Below are 18,905 nucleotides of genomic sequence, written 5' to 3'. Positions count from 1 at the left end.
CCTCCCCGTTACTTTGCAGCTGTAGCCCCTCTCCCTCCCGGGCACATGGGAGCAGCAGGCGAGCAGGTAGTGAAGTCTTCACACAGGGCCCCATCCCAGCTGAGCCCAGGCCTCTGATCTCAGGCCACCCGCCTTCCACCCAACAAATAAACTGAGCTCTGAGAAGCCGCCAGAACAGTACATATGTGTTACACGCGGTAGGGGCGAGGGGAACAGGGGGTCACTGCGCCCACGTACAGGGAAGGCACCCACTGGCCAGGGTGCATCAGGGGCCAGCCCAAAGTCAGTGGGGTCTAGGCCTGGGCAGACTCTGGGGACGGTGATGCTGAAGGGTCCGGTGGGGCCAGGCCTGTGCGCTGGATGCTGTCTTCATACTTCTGGCGGCCGAGCTCCAACACCGCCCTCACCTCTTCGGCTACGTCCAGCCGGTCACTCTGCTCCAAGGCCTGGACGAGGCGCCCCACGGCCCCCGGCTGCCCGGCCTGGCGCTCAGCCCAGGAGAAGAGCATGTGACGGATCTGGCCGTCCAGGTCGTCCCTGGGGGGGCGGGGGGAGTGGTGACCCAGAGGCCCAGCCACCACACCCAACGTTCTGCTCACCCTCCTAGGGGGGGTTCCCTGCTCCCTAGGTGGGATGTGGCCAGACCCTCCCTTTCCTGCCAGTTGGCCCTGTCCCCGCCCACCTGGGGCAGAACTTCAGCCAGCCTCAGGGAAGGTCCTCCTGGCAGCTGCCAGGACCCAGGCCTGAGGCTGGTCCAAAGCCAGCAGTAGCAGGCCCAGAGGAACTCACCGGAACTCATGCCTGATGCGCTGCAGCTCACGGTAGGGCATGCCGAGGTGCAGGGCCACAGCTGGCCAGTCAGGGCCCAAGCGTCCGGCCACATTCAGCAGGTTGCTCTGGGTCAGGAAGCCGGTCTCAGCATCACCCAGGTTCAAAGGTGCCAGGGAGAGGCTAGTCCCCTGCCCCTGCCCTGGCGCCTTGGACCCCCGCAGTCTCTGTGAGGAGGAAGGGGTGCAGTGAGCCCTGCCCTCTGCCCCCCCACCCCGGCCTCCCCGCTCCCGGCCTCTGTGCCACCCCTGCCCCCTTCACACACACTGCCCCCCACCCCAGGCCACACCGGCAGCTTGATGGGCAGAGTGGCCATCCACGGGCTGTCTGTGCCCTTGCGGTGCCGGGCCGCCTCGGCCTCCTCGGGCACGTCCTCGGGCACTGCTCCCCGGTAGAAGGACACCTGGGGATGGGATGAGGTGGGGCTCAGTGTTCTGGCCTCTGCCCAGGCAGCCTGGGGCTCCCTGCCCACTTGACCCACCTGGCCCCTCACAGCCTGAGCCTGTCGGTCCAGGGTTGTGGTCACATACACCTCCTTCACGTTCTTCAGGTGTGAGTAAAAGACAAAGCAGACCCTGCCCTGCACGCAGTCTGGGCGGTCTGGGGGCGGGGATGGGTTCAGCGGGGAGCCTGGGGAACAGACCCCAGCGTCCACCCACCGCCCCCAAGGAGAGGGGGGGGCATACCAGCATCCACGTCAATACCCTTCTCGAAGGCAGCGAAGAATTTTTCGCCCTCGAACATCTCCACCGTGTCAGAGGGCTCGGGGCCTCGGTACCGCTCCAGCAGCCGCCGCAGGGTGGCATCCACCTGGGGGCGGGGGGGCGCCCGCTGGCTCGGAGCTCAGCGCCCGCACCCCCGCACCCGGACCTCACCCCTCGGCCCTGGCAGACGCCCACCTTGCTGAGGGGCAGACACTGCAGCAGCACCTGCTCGGGGTCGCGGCGTCGCTGCAGCGCGATGAGGCTCACGCGGTGCAGCCGCAGCCGCTCCCAGGCCTTGCGAGCCAGGCCCTCCACGCGGGTCTTGGCGGTGTACCAGAGCCAGTACCTGCGGGGCTGCACGTGAGTGCGGCCGGGACGAGCCTCCTGCGGGGAGGGGCCGAGGGAGCGGGGGTGGGGGGGCACTGACCAGGAGAAGTGTGTGACCCGGAAGCGAGCATACAGGTGGGTGAGCTCCAGGGTCACCTGAGTGGTGATGTCATCCCACGTGGCTTCGGGAGGGGTCCGGTACAGCAGGTGAAGGCATGAGCGATCCAGACCGAGGCCTAGGGACGCGAGGGGGTGGGAGGCTGAGGCCACCCGCGCAGGGGCTCCCCGTCTGAGCGCTGCCCCCTCAACCCAGCGGCCGGGAATTCAGGTGGGCCGGACGGCCGGACGGCCGCCTCTCACCTGTGACGCCGGGGGGCAGAGGCAGCTGCACTGTGACTGGCCGGAGGAAGCTGGGGGGGCCGCTCTGGGAGAGGCAGAGCAGGGGGCTGGCCGCCGCCCCGGGCTCCTCCAGCAGGGCCCGAAGCTCCCCGCTGGCCACGCGCACCACCTGGGGCAAAGAGGCCACCTGAAGGCTCACCTTTGTCTTGAGGCGGCCCCCACCGCCCACCCTGGCCCTGCCTGTACCTGCATATAGACCTGCCGAGGCTCGTCGGTGGCCCCAGGGGGGAATGTGACCTTGACCCCAGGATGTCCCGAGGAGTACAGCAACGTCCCCTCCGGTGGCACCAGGCAGGCGTTGGACACAGGACGCGAAACCACGAGGAACCATGAGAAGTGGGGCACCTGGCAGTGGGCCCAGAGCCGCTGGGCACGGGGGGCGGGAGTCAGAGGGAACAGGGTCAGAGCGGGGACGGGGTCTGGGCAGAGCCGTCGGGCGGAGGCGGGGGGAGGGCCACAGTGGCTCTCACCTTGGGTGTCTCTTCCTCCAGATGAGTCTCCAGGTCACTCCAGTTGTCATCAGTCAGGGTCCTGACCACCACCTCACGGCAACGCCGGGCCCGCGGGGGCACAAAGAGCAGCCACAGGCCCACCTCCTGCCAGGCAAGGGCGGCGTGAGCGCTGGGCCCAGGCCTGGGCCCTCATCACCTGCACCCCACCCCTGACTTGTTCTGGGCGTGCCTGCTGGAAGGCCACCCCGTGGGGCTGCAGCTCCAGGACGTGGCTGAGCAGAGAGTCGTGGGGACCCAAGGGGACGAGTCGTGGCTCCGGCAGCCGTAGTCGATAGCGGATGCTGACAGGGGTGGCAGTGGCCCCGGCAGGGAACTGCAGGCGGACGCCACAGGCCAAGGTCACCGAGCAGCCTTGGGGGGTCACGAGGAAGCTGCACGACAGGGCGGACATCCAGTCAGACACAGAAGGCATGTGTACATCTGAGTTGGGCACCCCTAGGAGACCGTGGGAGACCCCGGAGGCATGAGCAAGGTGTCCATCAGGGACAGGGTGACAGGGCCAGGACATGCTTGTCTGGCCCCATCTCTCCTCCCCAACACACCTGTCCAAATCTGAGTTCAGGAACAGCCTGGGCATTTCTGGGATCGTCGGTGTCCCTATGGAGAAACAGAAAAGCTGTTAGAACAGCCATGGCACCTGCCCCCTCGGCCTGTCTGTGGCCTGACCTCCCCCAGCAACAGGCCTACCTGGGGGACTGGGGAGGGCAGGCGGGGCCTCGCCCAGGGGGTTCCCCCGAAGGCGCACAAAGGGGGCGTCCAGTAGCTCAGGGGGCACGTCCCGGAGCTGGTTGTCCCTCAGATCTAGTCGGGTGAGCAGCGGGAGGTGGGCCAGGCTGGTGGGCACCGAGGTCAGGAGGTTGCTGTGCAAAACAAGCAGCCGCAAGGACCGCAGCCCCGCTGCGGGCAGGTGCCAGCTCAGGGCCAGCAGAGGGCCGCGCGGGGCCACCCCAGCCCTGGCCAGGACGGGACACTCGCACTAGTCCCGTCTCTGCCCGCTCCGGCCAGACTCAGGGGGCTTGGGAAGTCTGTGCAGGGGCCTCCACAGCTGGGGAAGGGAAGGCAGGCAAGGGTCACCTAGGGGGGTGGAGGCTCCGAGGTGGGCCAAGCCTGTGTGTGCAGGGGCCCCTGTGGAGGACAAGGGGGCCCGCGTGAGAGTGGAGGCCAGGCACTCCCTGTCAGGCCCAGGGAGCCAAGAGGGCCACGGTTCCTACTCACCAAGGGAGGCTGGGAGGCTCTGCAGCCGGTTGGAGGCCAGGTTGAGCTCGGTGAGGCTGCTCAGGCCTCCAATCTCAGGGGGCAGAGTGTCCAGAAGGTTCTGTGAGAGATCGAGGCACTGCAGGGTGGACAGGGCTCCCAGCGCTTTGGGCAGCGTTCGCAGGCAGTTGTGGGTCGCATAGAGGAAGGTGAGGGTGGGAAGGGAGCCCAGAGCCTCAGGGAGCTCTGAGAGGTGGTTGTGGGAGAGCAGGAGGGTGCTCAGACCATGCATCTGGGGGATGCAGCCCGGCAGCGTCTCCAGGCTGTTGAAGCTCAGGTCTAGGTGGGCCAAGTGGGTCAGGCCACTCAGGCCAGCAGGCAGTGTGGTCAGGGAGCCCCGGAGGCAGGCACCCAGCACATCCCGCTGTTGCCCACCTGGAGAGGGGAAAGGGGAAAGGGGGAAGGCAGATGTGGCCCTCAGAGCCAGAGTCAGGTCCCCGCTCAGAGGCACAGACTTCTCCTAACCCCACCCACACAGGGACAGACTGAGACGCCAGCAGACGGACACTGCAGGCTCGTCTGGGCTGATAGCCATCACCCACGACCTGCCCCAGGAAAGACAGCCGCACTAGGGTCGGCTGGGAGCTGCGGTGTCCAGGAACCCCGGGCTCAGCCAGCTGCACCCTGTGAGGGGGCGGGACCAGGTGGGGCTCACCTCTGAGGACCAGGGAGCGAAGATGCCGCAAGCTGCACGGCACCTGGGCCAGGGTGGTCTCTAGCAGCCGAGGGTCCTCGTGGCTGCTCAGTTGCATGAACTGAACCTCCAGCAGCTGCGGGGACCGCCGGGCACACAGGTGTAGCAGCCGCTGGCAGCCCCCAGGGTACAGGTCCAGGCTCAGCCGGCTCCCAACCAGGAGAGGGGGGTCCCCGGGTTCTGCGTCCACAGCATCCGCAGCATCTACAGCATCTTGTGTGGCATCTTCTGTAGCAGCTGCCTCGGGCTCCAGCCCCTCCGCCACCGCAGCCATCGCCCACTGGCCGTCCTCGGGGGCCAGACATGTCCCAGCCTGCCAAGCAGGCCTGCTCAGGCAGGGCCTGGGAAGGCTGCAGAGTCAGGGGGAGGAGTGGGGGGGGGAGTGGGACTGGGCCCTCCTCCTGCTCAGGGGAATGGAGACTCCGGCTGGAGGGGAGTCCTTGAGCCAGGCCATCCGACCCACAGAGCCCAGGGCCTCGGCTGCACAGATCTTTGCTGGAATAGGGCTGGGAAATGAGCGCCCTAGAGCTAGGAGGGCAGCACGCAGGGAGACCTGTGTGCAGAGGAGCCTGGGAAACCTGCTGGGGCGGGGGTAGTGGCAGAGGAGGGAGAAGTGGGGCTTCACATCCCAATTCTGGACATTGGCACAAGGGACTCCTAGAGCTGTCAGCTCATCCTGGCTGTCTCCCTTCCCCGCCCCTTTCAGAGTTCTGGGTCCAGCCCCACCTCCAGCCTTCACACCCAGGAGCTTTGACCGGAGGTCAAGGACTCTTATCTGCCGCGTGGAGGCAGTGGCCCAGACGTGGAACAGGGTGATTGTGCCGGCATGTGTCAGAGAAGTGAATGTGTGTGGGGGGTGATGGGACCCCACTTCGTGACCGCCGGAGGAGGGTTCTCCCACGCTTCCCGTTCGCATCTCGGTCGGAAGATGGAGGCAGTGGTCTGCACACTCAGAGCTCCGATCGCCTGGGGGCCGGTCCTGGCCCCGAGAGCACCCCCGACCCCCACCGTCCCCACCGCCCGCCAGCGCCCCGCGCATACCTGCCTTCCAGGCTGTGCGCGGTCCCCGGGGCGCGTCCGGCGCCGGGTTTCCGCCGGTGAGTTCCCAGAGCGGGCCGGGACTCCCGGTCCCGCCCAGTCAGGACACCCCTAGCTCTGTGGTGGGACCGCAGGCAACGGCCTCGGGGTCCCTCCCCGCCCCGCCTGCCCTCTGCCGGCCTGCAGCCCTGGAGACGCGGCCGCAGACCCCAACCGGCAGCCGCCAGCCCAGCTGCACTCGGCTTCCTGTTAGTCTGTCTCAGTCCAGCCTCTCCCGCCGCGAGGGCCCGCGTAGCGGCTGGGAAACCCGCCCTTTCAGAGGTTCCTGGCCCTCAGGCCCGCCCTGCTCCAGAGCTGGGCATTCTGGGCCCCTGTCAAAGTGAGCTGGTGCAAATCTCAGCACAGAGGAAGGGTTTGGGGGCCGATCGCAGCTGCTGCCAGAAGCCAGAGCTCTAAATGGGCCACTTCCCAGCCAGCCTCAGGGGCCTCCTTCTCCCCGAAGCCTTCCTGGGGCTCCTCTAGAGACCTTGTCCCAGCTCCTGTGATCCTTATTAACTGGCAATTGCTCTGGGACAAGTGACCCAGCAGTGGGCTTCCCCGCACGTTGCCTTTTTCAATCTTTGCACCTCGAAGGAAAGGAAATGGAGGCTATGACAGATTAGATCTTGCCCAAGGACTCATAGCCGGTAAGTGCCAAAGTCAAGAACTTCAAACTAGGTCTGACTCTCAGAGCCTGCCGTCCCTGTGTTCATTTGCCCACACTGCCGCACCCTCTTTCCTCCGATTCCCTAGCTATCACCGTCCCTTCCCCCAGGATGGGCAGTTCTGCCAGGCCCCCACTTTCCTGGCTCCTGTCCCCCACTCAGTTTCTACATAGCTGCCGAAGTCTTAAATCAATCACAGGAATACTATTCAGCTTTAAAAGGGAACAAAATTGGGATACACGCACACACACATTACAACGTGCATGAACCTTCAGAAGATTGTTAAATGAAATGTCAGATCCAGAAGGGCAAACACTGTGTGCTTTCTCTAATACAAGGTCCCCAGAGTAGTCAAATTCATAGAGACAAAAAATTAAAATGGTGGGAGCCAGGAACTGGAAGAGACAATAGGGAGTTACTGTCTAATCCAACTTGGGAAGATGAAAAAGAGTCTGGAGATGGATGACGGTGACAGTTGTGTAATGTGAATGGACCCAATACGACTGAATTGGGTGATTAAAATGGTAGATCTCATGTATTATTTTATCCCTAAAAATAAAACTCACAACCTGCTACTTCCCTAGGCATTGCAGAAGTCCCCTCCTTGCAAGGAGTTTCCCCACTTTACCCCAACTGTGAGACCTTGAACAAGAAAACCTTTCTGCGCCAGACAGCGAGGCCGCCCACAGGAACCGTGTGGTTTGCATGAACACACCCGTGCTTGATGCACTACACCCGAAGGTTGGCCTCGCTGTGACAGCCTCCCACGGGCTGGGCTGGCTCCTGCTTCTGGACCCATCCCCAGCCACGGTGAGGCCTTTGCACCTGACCCTTCTGCCTGGCGCTCGCCCCGGTTCTCAGGGCCACCTCATCCCTTCGAGCTTATCTCAGTCTGGATCGACTCGTTTATTTACTCTGTGTGTTCGCGCGCTCTAAACTTAGGTTCCGGAGAAGCAGGGCCAGGCCTGCTCCCTCTCGGCACGCCAACCGGCGGCGGGGTCCCGGATACCGTGCAGTGAACAAGTGGCACGTGGACACAGAGGTGAGTTCGGAGTCCACACGACCCCGCAGGGGTGCAGCCACCAGGCCCAGGCCGCTCGGCTGCGCAGTGTGAGCGCGGGCCGGACTCGCCCACCTCACTGGCCTGGCTGCGCGGGAATACCGCGGGTCCCCACAGTCCCCGCGGCCAGGAACCAACCGGCAGCCAGCCGGCCGCGTGCGTCGGCACAGAAAGCGCGCCTGCACTTCCGGTAGCGGTGCACCATGGGACTTGGAGTCCTCCCACGGCGACGGCCACGTCCGTCGCACAGAGATGTGTGGCGGGAGTGGCGGCCGCGCTGCAAGCTCGCTCGCCCCGCCATCCCAAGAAGGTCGGGGGACACTCGTCCCCGCGTGGTACAGGAAGGCGGCCCTGAGCTGCCCTTCGCCTTTGCTGCCGCGGGATTGTACGAAGCGAGGCCTCTCCGCCTCCGCCGCCCGGGCGCCCTGTGACGTCACTCGGAGGCGCCCTCGCGGCGCGGCCCGCGGATCCCGGGGGCTTCTGGGTAGCGGATTACCCCCGCCCCCCGCGCCTGCGACTTCCTTTCCGTCCCTGACGCCGCCGAGGTCGCACGCGTGAGGCTAGTCCGCCGCCGAGTGAGTGGGCGGCGGGGCCAGGGCGCGGGCAGTGGGGGCCGTGGGGGTCCCGGGGAGGGGCGGGCAGGCGCCGGCCGGGTCTTGGAGGGGGCCGGGGCGGACGGCCTCCGAGTCACGCCGCCGCCGTCTCCTCCCGCCTCAGGATGCGCTACGTCGCCTCCTATCTGCTGGCCGCCCTCGGGGGCAATGCCTCCCCCAGTGCCAAGGACATCAAGAAGATTCTGGACAGCGTGGGCATCGAGGCGGACGACGACCGGCTCAACAAGGTAGCCGCCCCGCAGGCCCCACAGCCCCCGGCTGGCCCGACGCTGTGCATATGGAGGCCTGTGGCCTCGGCGGCGCGGGTTTCACCCTTGAGAAAGCGTGGCTTGGTGTGCTCGGGGCGGGCGTGGGGCTGCTGCGACCCCAAAGAAGGGACGGTGAGGCGGCGGGGGGGGGGGGGCGTGAGGCGGACTCCAGCCTGGTTCCGGGGACCCGAGATGGAAGTTACAGCGCAGTTTAAAACGTCCGAGTGATTTTGTGTTAGAGAAGTGGAAAGGGCAGGGCGCGTTTTAATGACGTTGTCTTTCATCCGCCTCACTAACAACGTTTGGGCGTGTGGCTAGGATACACCGAGATGCTGTGCGATTCTTGCTCGGAAATGCCGGGAGTGGTCCGGTTCCCGCTAGCGGCAGGCTTAGATTAGAGAACGCACGTGCAGGCCATAAGGGTTGGGCTGGACAGGGCAGGCCTCGAGGCTCGGGGGCGTTTTCTCTGTGTTCCTTGGTTCCAGGAGGGGAAGTTAGGGTGTGGGGCGCAGTAGTGAGCCTCTGGTAACTGCTGGTTGTGGTTCTAGGTCATCAGTGAACTGAACGGAAAAAACATCGAAGACGTCATTGCCCAGGGTGAGATTGTGTGCTGGGGGGTTTCGTTCTCGTGGTCCATCCTAATCCCTGCCGGTCAGCCTGTGGCCTGCCAGGTTTCGCTTGTGGACCAGAGCACTCGAGAAGCCTCACCCAGAGAAGTGAGCAGGCTTCAGTGGGCTTGTGCCGGGGATGCTTCTAGACATTCTGCGTGGGAGGGCAGCAGAGGGTGCTGGTGCTATCACCGAGCCGGCTGCCCACCCCACCTGCAGGGTTCGGAACTGGGTATTATTTCCATCTTTAAATATATTTTTTAATGTTTGCTTACTTTTTAAGAGAACGTGTGCGTGAGAGGGAGAGGGAGACAGAGGATCTGTGCGCTGTCGGCACAGAGCCCGATGTGTCATGAACTGTAAAATCATGACCTGAGCCGAAGCCGGATTAACTGACTAAGCCACCCAGACAGCCCTGGAATTGGGGTTTTATGAACAGATCTCACCATGTGTTCTCGGGGGGTTGGGAGCACCGACTGGGTGTGGGAGAGACCACAGGTCCCTGCCCCTCTTTGCCGGACAGATGGTTTTCTGGTGGCACGAGGCTGCAGATGATGGAATTGTTTGGAAGTGGTGCTGTTGGGACGGTGGTTCTATCCCTGTGTGTGTACCTCATGGGGCACAGCCAGCTCGGCAAACAGCTGGGGATGAGGATCTGGACCCAGCTAGCTGACTTAGTCCTGTCCTGGATGTAAATGCATTTGTCCAGCTTCCTTTGGGGTGGGTGTGGTCACCCAGGGGTGTTTTTGGTGGGGGGGGCAGGGAGGGATTCCTAGACAGTTTCCAGACAGGACATTGTAGGAGGCTGGGGTGCGTGTATGTGGCAGAGGCAGAGCCGCCTGTGTGGGAGGACAAGCTTGTGACGCTGGCACTTGGTGATGTCTCCCTATATCGGGCAGACTGTCTTGTCCACCCCCAAGGGGCCTTCAGGCGAGCACCTGCTCTGATCTCCTCTCCCCTGACTTCCATAGGTATTGGCAAGCTGGCCAGTGTGCCTGCTGGTGGGGCGGTGGCCGTCTCTGCTGCCCCAGGATCTGCAGCTCCCGCTGCTGGTTCCACCCCAGCTGCAGGTAAGTGGAGGCTGGGGCAGGGTCTCTGCTGGGAATCTGGGATGCACTGTGGGCCTTGCTCACTGTGCCCTTCCTCCCCACAGCAGAGGAGAAGAAAGACGAAAAGAAGGAAGAATCAGAGGAGTCGGATGATGACATGGGATTTGGCTTGTTTGATTAGAGTCCTGCTCTCCTGCAAATAAAACCCTTTTTACGTATTTTTTGAGCGACCTGTGAGTGTTTTGTAAGAGTGCGGCCTTGGCACGGGGCAGGTGTGGGGGAAGAGGGGGTCCCACGGTGGGTGGGCAGGCCTTCATTCCAGGAGAAACCCCAGCCCTTCCTGGTGACGTGAGGAACTGGGGATCTGGTGCAGAGATGGGTACCTGGGATGGGAGGGCACCTCCTACGGATCTAGGGTGCGCCAATCCTTGAGTAGGCTCTGGAGGGGACGTAAGCCTTCTTGGGCACAGTCCTGACTCCTGAGGACTGCCGGGGCCTCCCCAGGAAGTGAAGTCTTCAGGGGACACACAGGAACACTTCAAAGGCAGCAGTGGGTGGTCTGCAGTGCTCTCAGGAGGCTCTGGCTGGTGGAGGCCAGCAGTTGCCCCAAGACTGGTAGCATTTTTCAGTTACACACGAGAAAGAGGTGTGGTGCACGTGCGATCTGTAGGTTTCCCTGTGGAGTCCGGGCTCCAGTTCATGTTCAAGCTCCACTTTTAATCTCAGCAACTCGGGGCAGTCACGTTCCTGCTCTGAGGCTTGGTTACCACAGCTCTCTGACAGTCTGGCCAGATGAGGAAGGGGCTCGTAGGCAGTGATGTTGGGCCACGTGCCCACTAAGTCCAGGGGCAGGCCTGCCCGTGCCCATCTAGCCACCATCCTGGCCCTGCAGTGGTTTATAGTCTCCTGGGCCTTAGGTCCCCTGCCCACCAATGCCAGACCGCTCAGTAGACACTCTGATTCTCCCTCTGATGGCTCTGGGTCAGCACCGGGCCGTACTGTATGTGCATCTCGTGCCAGGCTACAGCTCTGACATCCTCGTGGGTTGTTTTGCAGGGAACAGGTAAGGAAGGGGCATAAAAGGAACGTCTGGGGGTGGAGGGCCTCTCTCAGGGAGGGAGGATGAGGCCTGTGGGACAGGAGTGTGTATGGGATGTGGGAAAGAAGGCCTGAGGCCCTCCTGGTTACCCAGAGGAGTGGGGACTCGCGTGGGACTCGGGTTTGGGGGAGGAGGTAGAACCCGCTCCTGTGGTCGGTGGGACACGGGCCAAGAGGCATCACCGCACGTGTTCCAGCAGCATGTGCTGCAAGGGTCAAGGAGGGTGGGGTTGTGGGTGCCCCAGGTTCCCTGGAGGAGGGGGCCTAAAGTCTGTGGGCAGACCTTAGACCGGGAAGAGAAGGGTCCTGTGTGGGATTGGAAGCATGACACCCGCCTGGCAGAATGATTACACAGCAGGTCAGTACTTACACGCTCGGGTCCTGTACCTCTGCTTGAGTAAAACCACCTTTTAGGGGCGCCTGGGTGGCTCAGATGGTTGAGGGTCCTCTTGATTTCAGCTCCGATCATGATCTCACAGTTCCTGGGATCCAGCCCCACATCTTGGGATTCTTCCCCTGCCTTCTTCCCCACGTGCTCACATGTGCCCTCTCTCAAAATATTTTTTTTATATGATTACACAGCAAACACCAGGGTTTTCATCCACACTGTGAGGGAGGGGGGCCACCTCCCACCCCCAGCCAGGGTTCCTGGAAGTGCTGCTATGTTCCTGGCTCCAGAGCAGACAGTCCCAGGGGCCTGGAGAGAGGGATGTGTATCCAAAACAGTGCAACTCTGATGTGGAAATGGGGGCAGAGGTCTCCCGGCACTGGGGCAGGGCCACCCTTCAAGGCCCCACAGTCCCTCAGAAGCAGGAAGGGCCTGGACCCTGGCTTGTCCTTGGAGCAGGTCCCTGGCTCAGCCTGCACCTCCTGGTGGTCACCCTGGTGAACCCCTGGGCTCTCCAGGCCAGCTTTGGGGTGTGCTTCATCCCCACTGTACCATACCTCCTGCCCCCTGCCGCTTCCAGCAGCTTCCCCAAGGTCTCGGTCAGAAGGGGCCTTGATCATCCTAATGGGGCCATAGTCTCTGCACTGTACATCCATCCAAAGCACTTGGGGGTTAGTGTCCCCATGTGCAAGAGAAGGTCAATTGGTCTAAGTCAAGTTCAGTTAAATATCTCCTGTTTTCCTCTCTCCCAATACCCGGGTCTGGGCTCCCCTCCCCACCCCCAAGGCCTTTGTGCATGCTGTCCCGCAGCCTAGGCAGTCCTGTGCCCTCCACCCCCATGTGCAAGAGAAGGTCAATTGGTCTAAGTCAAATTCAGTTAAATATCTCCTGTTTTCCTCTCTCCCAATACCCGGGTCTGGGCTCCCCTCCCCACCCCCAAGGCCTTTGTGCATGCTGTCCCGCAGCCTAGGCAGTCCTGTGCCCTCCACCCCCGGTCCCCCATCAGTCCTCATTTTGAGCTTATGTAAACAATGTCTCCCCCCGCCCCTCAAATAGGGCTGGGTCTGGACTGACCCTGCTCCACTGCTCTATCCTGTGCAGTCCCTCTGTCAGACACACCGTCGGTGCCAAGTATGGGTGGCTGAGAGCACAGAGGCTGAGGGATGGACAGCATGACCCAGGTGGTCCTGTCCTGGGGAAGCCCTGCTCTGGCTTCTCAGCCTGGGCCTGAAGGGGGTAGGGGGTGCAGTCCTGAGCCGCAGCCCAGACCTCCATAGCCCTGGCACCAGCTTCTGCCTAGGGTGTGGGTGTTCCTGAGGAGGCAGAGGCATCCCACCACCCCAGCACAGACCAGCCCCTTGTCTGGAAGGTGGGGTGAGGTGCAGGGCTGGCTACTGGATCCAAGCCAGACTATGCCTGCCCTACACTCCAGGAGAAAAATGCGGAAGGGTGTGAGGGTGACATCACAGGAGTGCTCCACCTGCTGGGGCAATTAGCGGGGGGGGGGGGGGGGGGGAGGGGAGGGCCTGACTCTTAACCAAGTAGAACCCTGGTTAGCGCCCAGCTATGGAGGGGCCGCCCCCGCGGGCGGCTAGGGCCTGGGCGTCAGGTTGGGGTCTATAGCACTAGTGTTAGCTCTGGGAGCTGTGTGTGATTCGCCTCCAGCCCTAGATACTTATGCGTCAGTCTGTGGATGAGTCCTGGGGTCCTCGCCCTGGGGCGAGCTCCTCCGTGTCCCGAGTGGGTGTTGTAGGTGGGCCCCTCGGGAGCGGGGCGGTGACTGCCCCTCGCAAGCCTCCGGATTTGTACGAGGCTCTCGGGCCCCCAGACTCCGCGCGTCCCAGGCCTGCGCTCCCCCTCCCTACACCCCTGGGCCCCTGTGTGTTCCCTCCAGCTTCCCCGCGAGGCCGGGCACTGGGTCTCGGGCCCGGGGGCGGGGCCCCAAGGCCCCCGGAGGGCGCGGCCGTTCCCCGCGCGCTCCGATTGGGCGGCGCGTGCTGGCCCCGCCCCCGCCCGCCCCCACTAAAAACACCGCCTCCGCCACCGCCAGGCACAGCGTCTCCGCCTCCGCAGGCGGGGACCCCAGCTAGAGCGACCGCGGGCCCGGCCCGGCCCGGCCCCGGAACGAGCGGGAGCGCGCGGCGCGCAGCGAGCCCCGGAGCCCGGAGGGCCGCAGCGATGTTCCCCAAGGAGGCGACGTGGAACATCTCGTTCGCGGGCTGCGGCTTCCTGGGCGTCTACCACATCGGCGTGGCCTCCTGCCTCCGCGAGCACGCGCCCTTCCTGGTGGCCAACGCCACGCACATCTACGGCGCCTCGGCAGGGGCGCTCACCGCCACGGCGCTGGTCACCGGCGCCTGCCTGGGTGAGGGGGCGGGGCGGGGATCCGGCGCGGGGTCCTGCCCGGGCGAGGGGGCGGGACAGGGGGCCTGCCTGGACGAGGGGGCCGGACAGGGGTCCTGCCAGGTGAGCGGGCGGGACAGGGGACCTGCCTGGGTGAGGGGACGGGGCCGGGATCCGGCAGGGGTCCTGCCGGGGTGAGCGGAGGCCGGGCGGATGTTCTTCCAGGCGGTAGAGCGCCCCCCGCCCCGCCCCGGCCCGGCCCGTCCGCTCCGGGAAGCTGGCAGGGGCGCGGGTCGGGTGGGGAGGGGTCTTTTGCCCGCCCCCAGGACCCGGGTGGAAGGTCCGAGCTCGGGCGCCGGCCCGGGGGCGGGGCCTGGTTTGTTTTGCATCGAGGTGCCCAGGGATTGGGGTGGGGCCACGCGCGCCTCTGGGGCCGAGGCTCTGGCCTTTCAGGGCGCAAAGGCTGGAGGACGGACAGGTGCAGCAAAAGGTATTTCATTGGAAAGAGAAAGTAACTCGTGGGCGGGACCGTGAGAGTCGGGGGAGGGGCCTCACTATCCCGGTAGCCCGGCGGTGGCCCAGGTCACTGTGTCCTGGGGCTACGCTGTTCCAGGCTGCTGTGTCCCTGGGGCCCTGTATGGGGTGGCCTCTGAAGAGTATTTGGGTACCGTAGCCTGGTGCCTCCCAGGGCATCTGGAGGAGGAACTTGGCCGGTAGGGCCTGGGCAAGGCAAACTCTTCCCCACCCTCTCCCTCGTTGCCCACCGCCCACTGTGGGCCTGGGTTCCCAGGTGTGGTCAACCCACTCCCCTGGGGTGAGGGGTGCTTCCGGGCCCTCCAGCCCCTCCAGCGGTAGCGCAGAGGTGGGTGTGCACCGGGATGGCCTTCTCTACTCACAGGCACTTCAGGCAGGCGCGTCAAGTGCTGTTTACGGCACACTGAGTACTTCAGGAGTCCTGGGAAAGGTGCCCAGCCCCCAGCTACTGGGGCAGCCAGGGTGACAGAAGGGTCAACAGGTCCTTGAATGCCCTGCCCAGCAGGAGCCTGTCCGGGGTTCTCCGCTGCCCCCTTCCAGTGACCTTTGCCCTGAGGGGCTGGGGTAGAAGGAGCACAGCTCCGCATCCGTGGGACCTGGGGGCCCTGCCCCTCTCTCTCTGGAAGCCTTCCAGCCAGTGTCTGTCATACCTGCGTGCTGGCCTCGGGCCACACCTGACTTACTGCTGTGGAGGTGGCTCCCAGGACACCCCCTCTTACCCCCAAGGAGCCTCTTTTTCAGGAGCGGTCTTGGGCAGCTACAGTCTCCACAGCATGGCGGGCTCTGTCCAAGAAGAGTGTTGGGGGTGCTTTCTCAGGGGCGGTGGGACCCCACTCTTTCCAATCCCATGCCCACAGGCCTGTGCTGGACTCCCTGGGTCTGGCCAAGTGTGTGAAGGCTAAGGCTGGTCAGGGTTGAACCTCTGCCTTCCCCCCCCTCCCCTTCACAGGCTGGGGGCCACGCCAGGTCAGGCCCAGTGACTCATGGATCAGGACAAGCAGTTGGGAAATACTGGGCAGAGGGAAGGCCTTGGCCCCAGCTGTCTGCCCTCCAGGGATGGTAGCCTACCTTTGTCTCTCTGGGGCAGGAAGCAAGAGTCTCCGTCATGGGCCAGGCCTCGTGATGGATACTGGGAGTTCTCCAGGGTAGATGGCGGTGCCGTGACTGTGCGTGCTGTGGCTCTGGGCATGGGACCACGGGGTGGTGGCAAGCCCTGACTGTTGGCCCTGCTCACCCAGGCGAGGCAGGTGCCAACATCATCGAGGTGTCTAAGGAGGCCCGGAAGCGGTTCCTGGGTCCACTGCACCCCTCCTTCAACCTGGTGAAGACTATCCGTGGCTGCCTGCTGAAGACCCTGCCTGCTGACAGCCATGAGCGCGCCAGCGGGCGTCTGGGCATCTCCCTGACCCGAGTCTCTGACGGCGAGAACGTCATTATATCCCACTTCGGCTCCAAGGACGAGCTCATCCAGGTGGGCCGTGGTGGGCCGCATCCCGAATCGGGCACAGTAGGAGCTCAGGGTCCCTGCTCACCACACCCTCTCTGTCCCTGCCCCACAGGCCAACGTCTGCAGTACCTTCATCCCTGTGTACTGCGGCCTCATCCCTCCGGCCCTCCAGGGCGTAGTGAGTACCCCCGGGGCACCTTTCCTGGGCGACCAGAGTTGTTCCCTGGGCAGGCAGTGGGACGAGGCAGTGGGGAGGAGGAAAGGCAGCGGTGCCTCTCCCCCCCCCCCCCCCCCCAGCCTGTTGCCTCACTTCCACTTACTCAAGAGCCAGGCGGGCCCCCTGGAGACGCATACTTCCTGTGGCTGTCTCTGCCCCTCCCCCAAGGTCTGGCCATCTGTTCGGCCGCCATGGCCAGTGCCCAGTGGGTGAAAGGCTCGAAGGAAATAGCCACGGGGTGGAGCCCAAGGTGGCCCAGTGGGTTAGCCAGCTCAGTCCTCAGGCCTCTCCCCGTGTGGCCGTGTGTCCCGCAGCGCTATGTGGATGGCGGCATCTCAGACAACCTGCCACTCTACGAGCTCAAGAACACCATCACCGTGTCCCCCTTTTCGGGAGAGAGTGACATCTGCCCACAGGACAGCTCCACCAACATCCACGAGCTCCGGTTCACCAACACCAGCATCCAGTTCAACCTGCGCAATCTCTACCGCCTGTCCAAGGCCCTGTTCCCGCCCGAGCCCACGGTGAGCCCTTCGCCGGGGGGCCCGCTGAGCCTGTCCCGGCTCAGTGCCAGGGGAGCGAGCTGCCGGAAGGCCTCTCCTGAGGGACCAGGCAGAGGTGGGCGCTGCGCAGACTCTCCATCGAGGCCGCCCGTCCAGCAGCCCGGATCCCTGTCACCTTGTTGGAAGGAAGGGGCTGTGGGGGCTCCAGAGGGCGGAGCAGGGCACCCCGGCTCTCTCCTGGTGCCTCCCCGCTCCTATTCATCGTCCCCCTGCCTTAGGTGCTGCGGGAGATGTGCAAGCAGGGTTACAGGGACGGGCTGCGTTTTCTGAGGCGCAACGGTGCGTGGGTGCCCCCTGGAGCAGGCGCGGGTGGGGTGGGCGGGCGTGGTGGCTCCTCGCCTCCGCCCCTGCTCCCGTGCTGATCACCTGTCTGGGGGGTCCCCACCCAGGCCTCCTGAACAGGCCCAACCCCCTGCTGGCGCTGCCCCCGGCCCGCCCCCGTGCCCCCGAGGATGAGGATGTGGAGGAGGCCCAGGGGGCCACAGAGAGGGCCCTAGCGGAGGGCCCCTTGCAGCCACCCCTGGAGGACCACATCCTGGAACATCTGCCTGCGAGGCTCAATGAGGGTGTGTGCAGCTGGCGGGGCGGATGGGGGTCCCTGGCTGGTGGGGAGCAGAGGAGCGGGGAGGGCCTGGCTTCCCGGGCCGCTGGTCAGCGTCCCTCCTGCGCCCACCCCCAGCCCTGCTGGAGGCCTGCATAGAGCCCAAGGACCTGCTGACCGCCTTCTCCAACATGCTGCCTGTGCGTCTGGCCACAGCCATGATGGTGCCCTACACTCTGCCGCTGGAGAGCGCTGTGTCCTTCACCATCCGGTGAGGGGAGTAGGGGGCTTGGGCGGGGACCGTGGGGGACCAGACTTCGTCATCCGTGAGTGGTGGACACCGTGGGGAGAAGGCCGCTGGCGGGGGGATGCAGCAGAGACGCCGGGTCGGGGGTCCCAGAAGCTGGGGCGCAGGCCGGGGTGGGGTGGGCGTGGGGGAGGGGGAGGAGCCGTGGGCCCTGAGGCCACGCCTCCCGTCCCCGCCCAGCTTGCTGGAGTGGCTGCCTGACGTCCCTGAGGACATCCGGTGGATGAAGGAGCAGACAGGCAGCATCTGCCAGTACCTGGTGATGCGTGCCAAGAGGAAGCTGGGGAGCCACCTGCCCTCCAGGTGAGCCCCCCTCACTGTTGTGTCTCCCCCAGGCCTGAAGCCCCAGGGGCCGCCTCTAAAGCCCTCCCGCCCTCCATCCCTCCCCACCTGCAGGCTGTCGGAGCAGGTGGAGCTGCGCCGCGCCCAGTCACTGCCATCTGTGCAGCTGTCCTGTGCCACCTACAGCGAGGCACTGCCCAGCTGGATGCGCACCAGCCTCTCGCTAGGGGACGCGCTGGCCAAGTGGGAGGAGTGCCAGCGCCAGTTGCTCCTGGGCCTTTTCTGCACTAACGTGGCCTTCCCACCCGATGCCCTGCGCATGCGCGCCCCCGCCAGTCCTGCCCCTGCGCCCCCACAGCTCCCACCCGGCTCGCCCCCTTGCTGAGTGTTTCTCCCCCCCCCCCCACCCTGCTCCGCCCTTCCCCAGCCCCCTGGGGTCCCCGGTGCTGAGGGCTGGGTCCCCCAGCTTCCCTGCCCCGTGAGGTGGGGGCCCTGGGGCGGGCTGAGATCCCCCCTCCTGGGCCTCTCTCCATGACCGCCGCAGGAGTCAGGACAAGGGGCCCCTCGCAGCTGCTAGAAGGGGACTTGCCGTCGACCCCTCCACCGACCACTCTGTTGCCGCGCTGAAGAAAGAGGGGTAGCGAGTACCCCTCCCCTCACCTGTGCCTTTATCTCCCCCTCAGGCCCTGCCCCAGGGCTGGGGAGAAGGGCTGGGCTGCACCCCCCACCCCGCCTCCCCCCGCCCAGCCCAGCGTCCCCCAGTCCGTGCAGTATTACTCCCCAGAGCTTTGCACCTGCGCCTCCCTCATCCGGCAAGTTTTGCCAGAGAAGAACGTTTGTGAAGAATTATTTATTTTCGCCAAGCAGATATAATAAATGCCACAGCTCGGCCCCGCCTCTCTCACTGCGTGTGACTCCCCGGCCACAGGGGCCCTACTGTCCTCCAGCCTGGCATTCCGGGCCTGAGGCCTTCCCCTAAAGGCCCTGGTGGGCCCGGGTTCTAGCCCACTTCTCCGCCTGGGACTGCTGTGTTTGCCTCACTCTGCCCGGAGGTGTGCTGCCCGACCCTTGGGCACAGCTTTCCAAGGGCCAGCGGAAATGCCGGGACCAAGATCCGCACTAAATAAAAACTGAGAAATGCTTACC

At 64.6% G+C, this 18,905-nt stretch overlaps 3 protein-coding genes and 1 non-coding gene across 6 annotated transcripts; 3 read left to right on the top strand and 1 right to left on the bottom strand.

Moving 5' to 3' along the window:
- Positions 1-173: 173 nt before the first annotated feature.
- On the bottom strand, positions 174-6,895 carry PIDD1 (p53-induced death domain protein 1). 3 transcript variants are annotated; one of them, XM_042958899.1, is made up of 16 exons: positions 5,760-6,895; positions 4,680-5,031; positions 3,986-4,399; positions 3,458-3,667; positions 3,313-3,367; positions 2,940-3,141; positions 2,729-2,854; positions 2,445-2,624; positions 2,220-2,367; positions 1,960-2,095; positions 1,728-1,878; positions 1,515-1,638; positions 1,310-1,428; positions 1,118-1,231; positions 790-995; positions 174-537 (listed from the first exon to the last, which is right to left on the bottom strand). In XM_042958899.1, exons 2-16 carry the CDS (start codon positions 4,990-4,992, stop codon positions 294-296), a joined length of 2,742 nt encoding a protein of 913 aa, XP_042814833.1. In that variant the 5' UTR covers positions 4,993-5,031; positions 5,760-6,895; the 3' UTR covers positions 174-293. The 3 variants fall into 3 exon arrangements, with proteins under 3 accessions (XP_042814833.1, XP_042814834.1, XP_042814835.1); XM_042958900.1 differs by having other exon boundaries at positions 1,533-1,638; XM_042958901.1 differs by lacking the exon at positions 3,458-3,667.
- A 1,088-nt stretch (positions 6,896-7,983) lies between these two features.
- RPLP2 (ribosomal protein lateral stalk subunit P2) lies at positions 7,984-10,257 on the top strand. The gene is made up of 5 exons (XM_042958902.1): positions 7,984-8,095; positions 8,238-8,361; positions 8,931-8,979; positions 9,962-10,060; positions 10,144-10,257. Exons 2-5 carry the CDS (start codon positions 8,239-8,241, stop codon positions 10,218-10,220), a joined length of 348 nt encoding a protein of 115 aa, XP_042814836.1. The 5' UTR covers positions 7,984-8,095; position 8,238; the 3' UTR covers positions 10,221-10,257.
- On the top strand, positions 9,012-9,145 carry LOC122231613. Its single transcript, XR_006208870.1, has one exon. It is a non-coding gene; the product is annotated as a small nucleolar RNA SNORA52 (small nucleolar RNA).
- A 3,311-nt stretch (positions 10,258-13,568) lies between the features above and the next one.
- Positions 13,569-18,649, top strand: PNPLA2 (patatin like phospholipase domain containing 2). The gene is made up of 9 exons (XM_042958627.1): positions 13,569-13,890; positions 15,641-15,873; positions 15,962-16,027; positions 16,381-16,590; positions 16,848-16,908; positions 17,019-17,195; positions 17,309-17,441; positions 17,658-17,780; positions 17,874-18,649. The coding sequence occupies exons 1-9, from the start codon at positions 13,704-13,706 to the stop codon at positions 18,142-18,144; spliced, it is 1,461 nt and encodes a 486-aa protein (XP_042814561.1). The 5' UTR covers positions 13,569-13,703; the 3' UTR covers positions 18,145-18,649.
- Positions 18,650-18,905: the final 256 nt, after the last annotated feature.

Source organism: Panthera tigris, chromosome D1, assembly GCF_018350195.1.
Source record: "Panthera tigris isolate Pti1 chromosome D1, P.tigris_Pti1_mat1.1, whole genome shotgun sequence".
NCBI lineage: Eukaryota > Metazoa > Chordata > Mammalia > Carnivora > Felidae > Panthera > Panthera tigris.
This window is presented reverse-complemented; position numbering and strand designations above follow the sequence as displayed.

Bases quoted from the DNA above. Each gene is read 5' to 3' on its own strand.
- PIDD1 (XM_042958899.1), bottom strand. From the start codon at position 4,992: ATGGCTGCGGTGGCGGAGGGGCTGGAGCCCGAGGCAGCTGCTACAGAA. The intron at 2,855-2,939 runs GCACGCCCAGAA...CTTGCCTGGCAG, and splicing joins ACGGGGTGGCCTTCCAGCAG to GAGGTGGGCCTGTGGCTGCT. The intron at 996-1,117 runs GTGTGGCCTGGG...TCCTCCTCACAG, and splicing joins CTCTGCCCATCAAGCTGCCG to AGACTGCGGGGGTCCAAGGC.
- RPLP2 (XM_042958902.1), top strand. From the start codon at position 8,239: ATGCGCTACGTCGCCTCCTATCTGCTGGCCGCCCTCGGGGGCAATGCC. The intron at 8,980-9,961 runs GTGAGATTGTGT...TGACTTCCATAG, and splicing joins CGAAGACGTCATTGCCCAGG to GTATTGGCAAGCTGGCCAGT. The intron at 10,061-10,143 runs GTAAGTGGAGGC...TCCTCCCCACAG, and splicing joins TGGTTCCACCCCAGCTGCAG to CAGAGGAGAAGAAAGACGAA.
- PNPLA2 (XM_042958627.1), top strand. From the start codon at position 13,704: ATGTTCCCCAAGGAGGCGACGTGGAACATCTCGTTCGCGGGCTGCGGC. The intron at 13,891-15,640 runs GTGAGGGGGCGG...CTGCTCACCCAG, and splicing joins GGTCACCGGCGCCTGCCTGG to GCGAGGCAGGTGCCAACATC. The intron at 15,874-15,961 runs GTGGGCCGTGGT...CCTGCCCCACAG, and splicing joins CCAAGGACGAGCTCATCCAG to GCCAACGTCTGCAGTACCTT.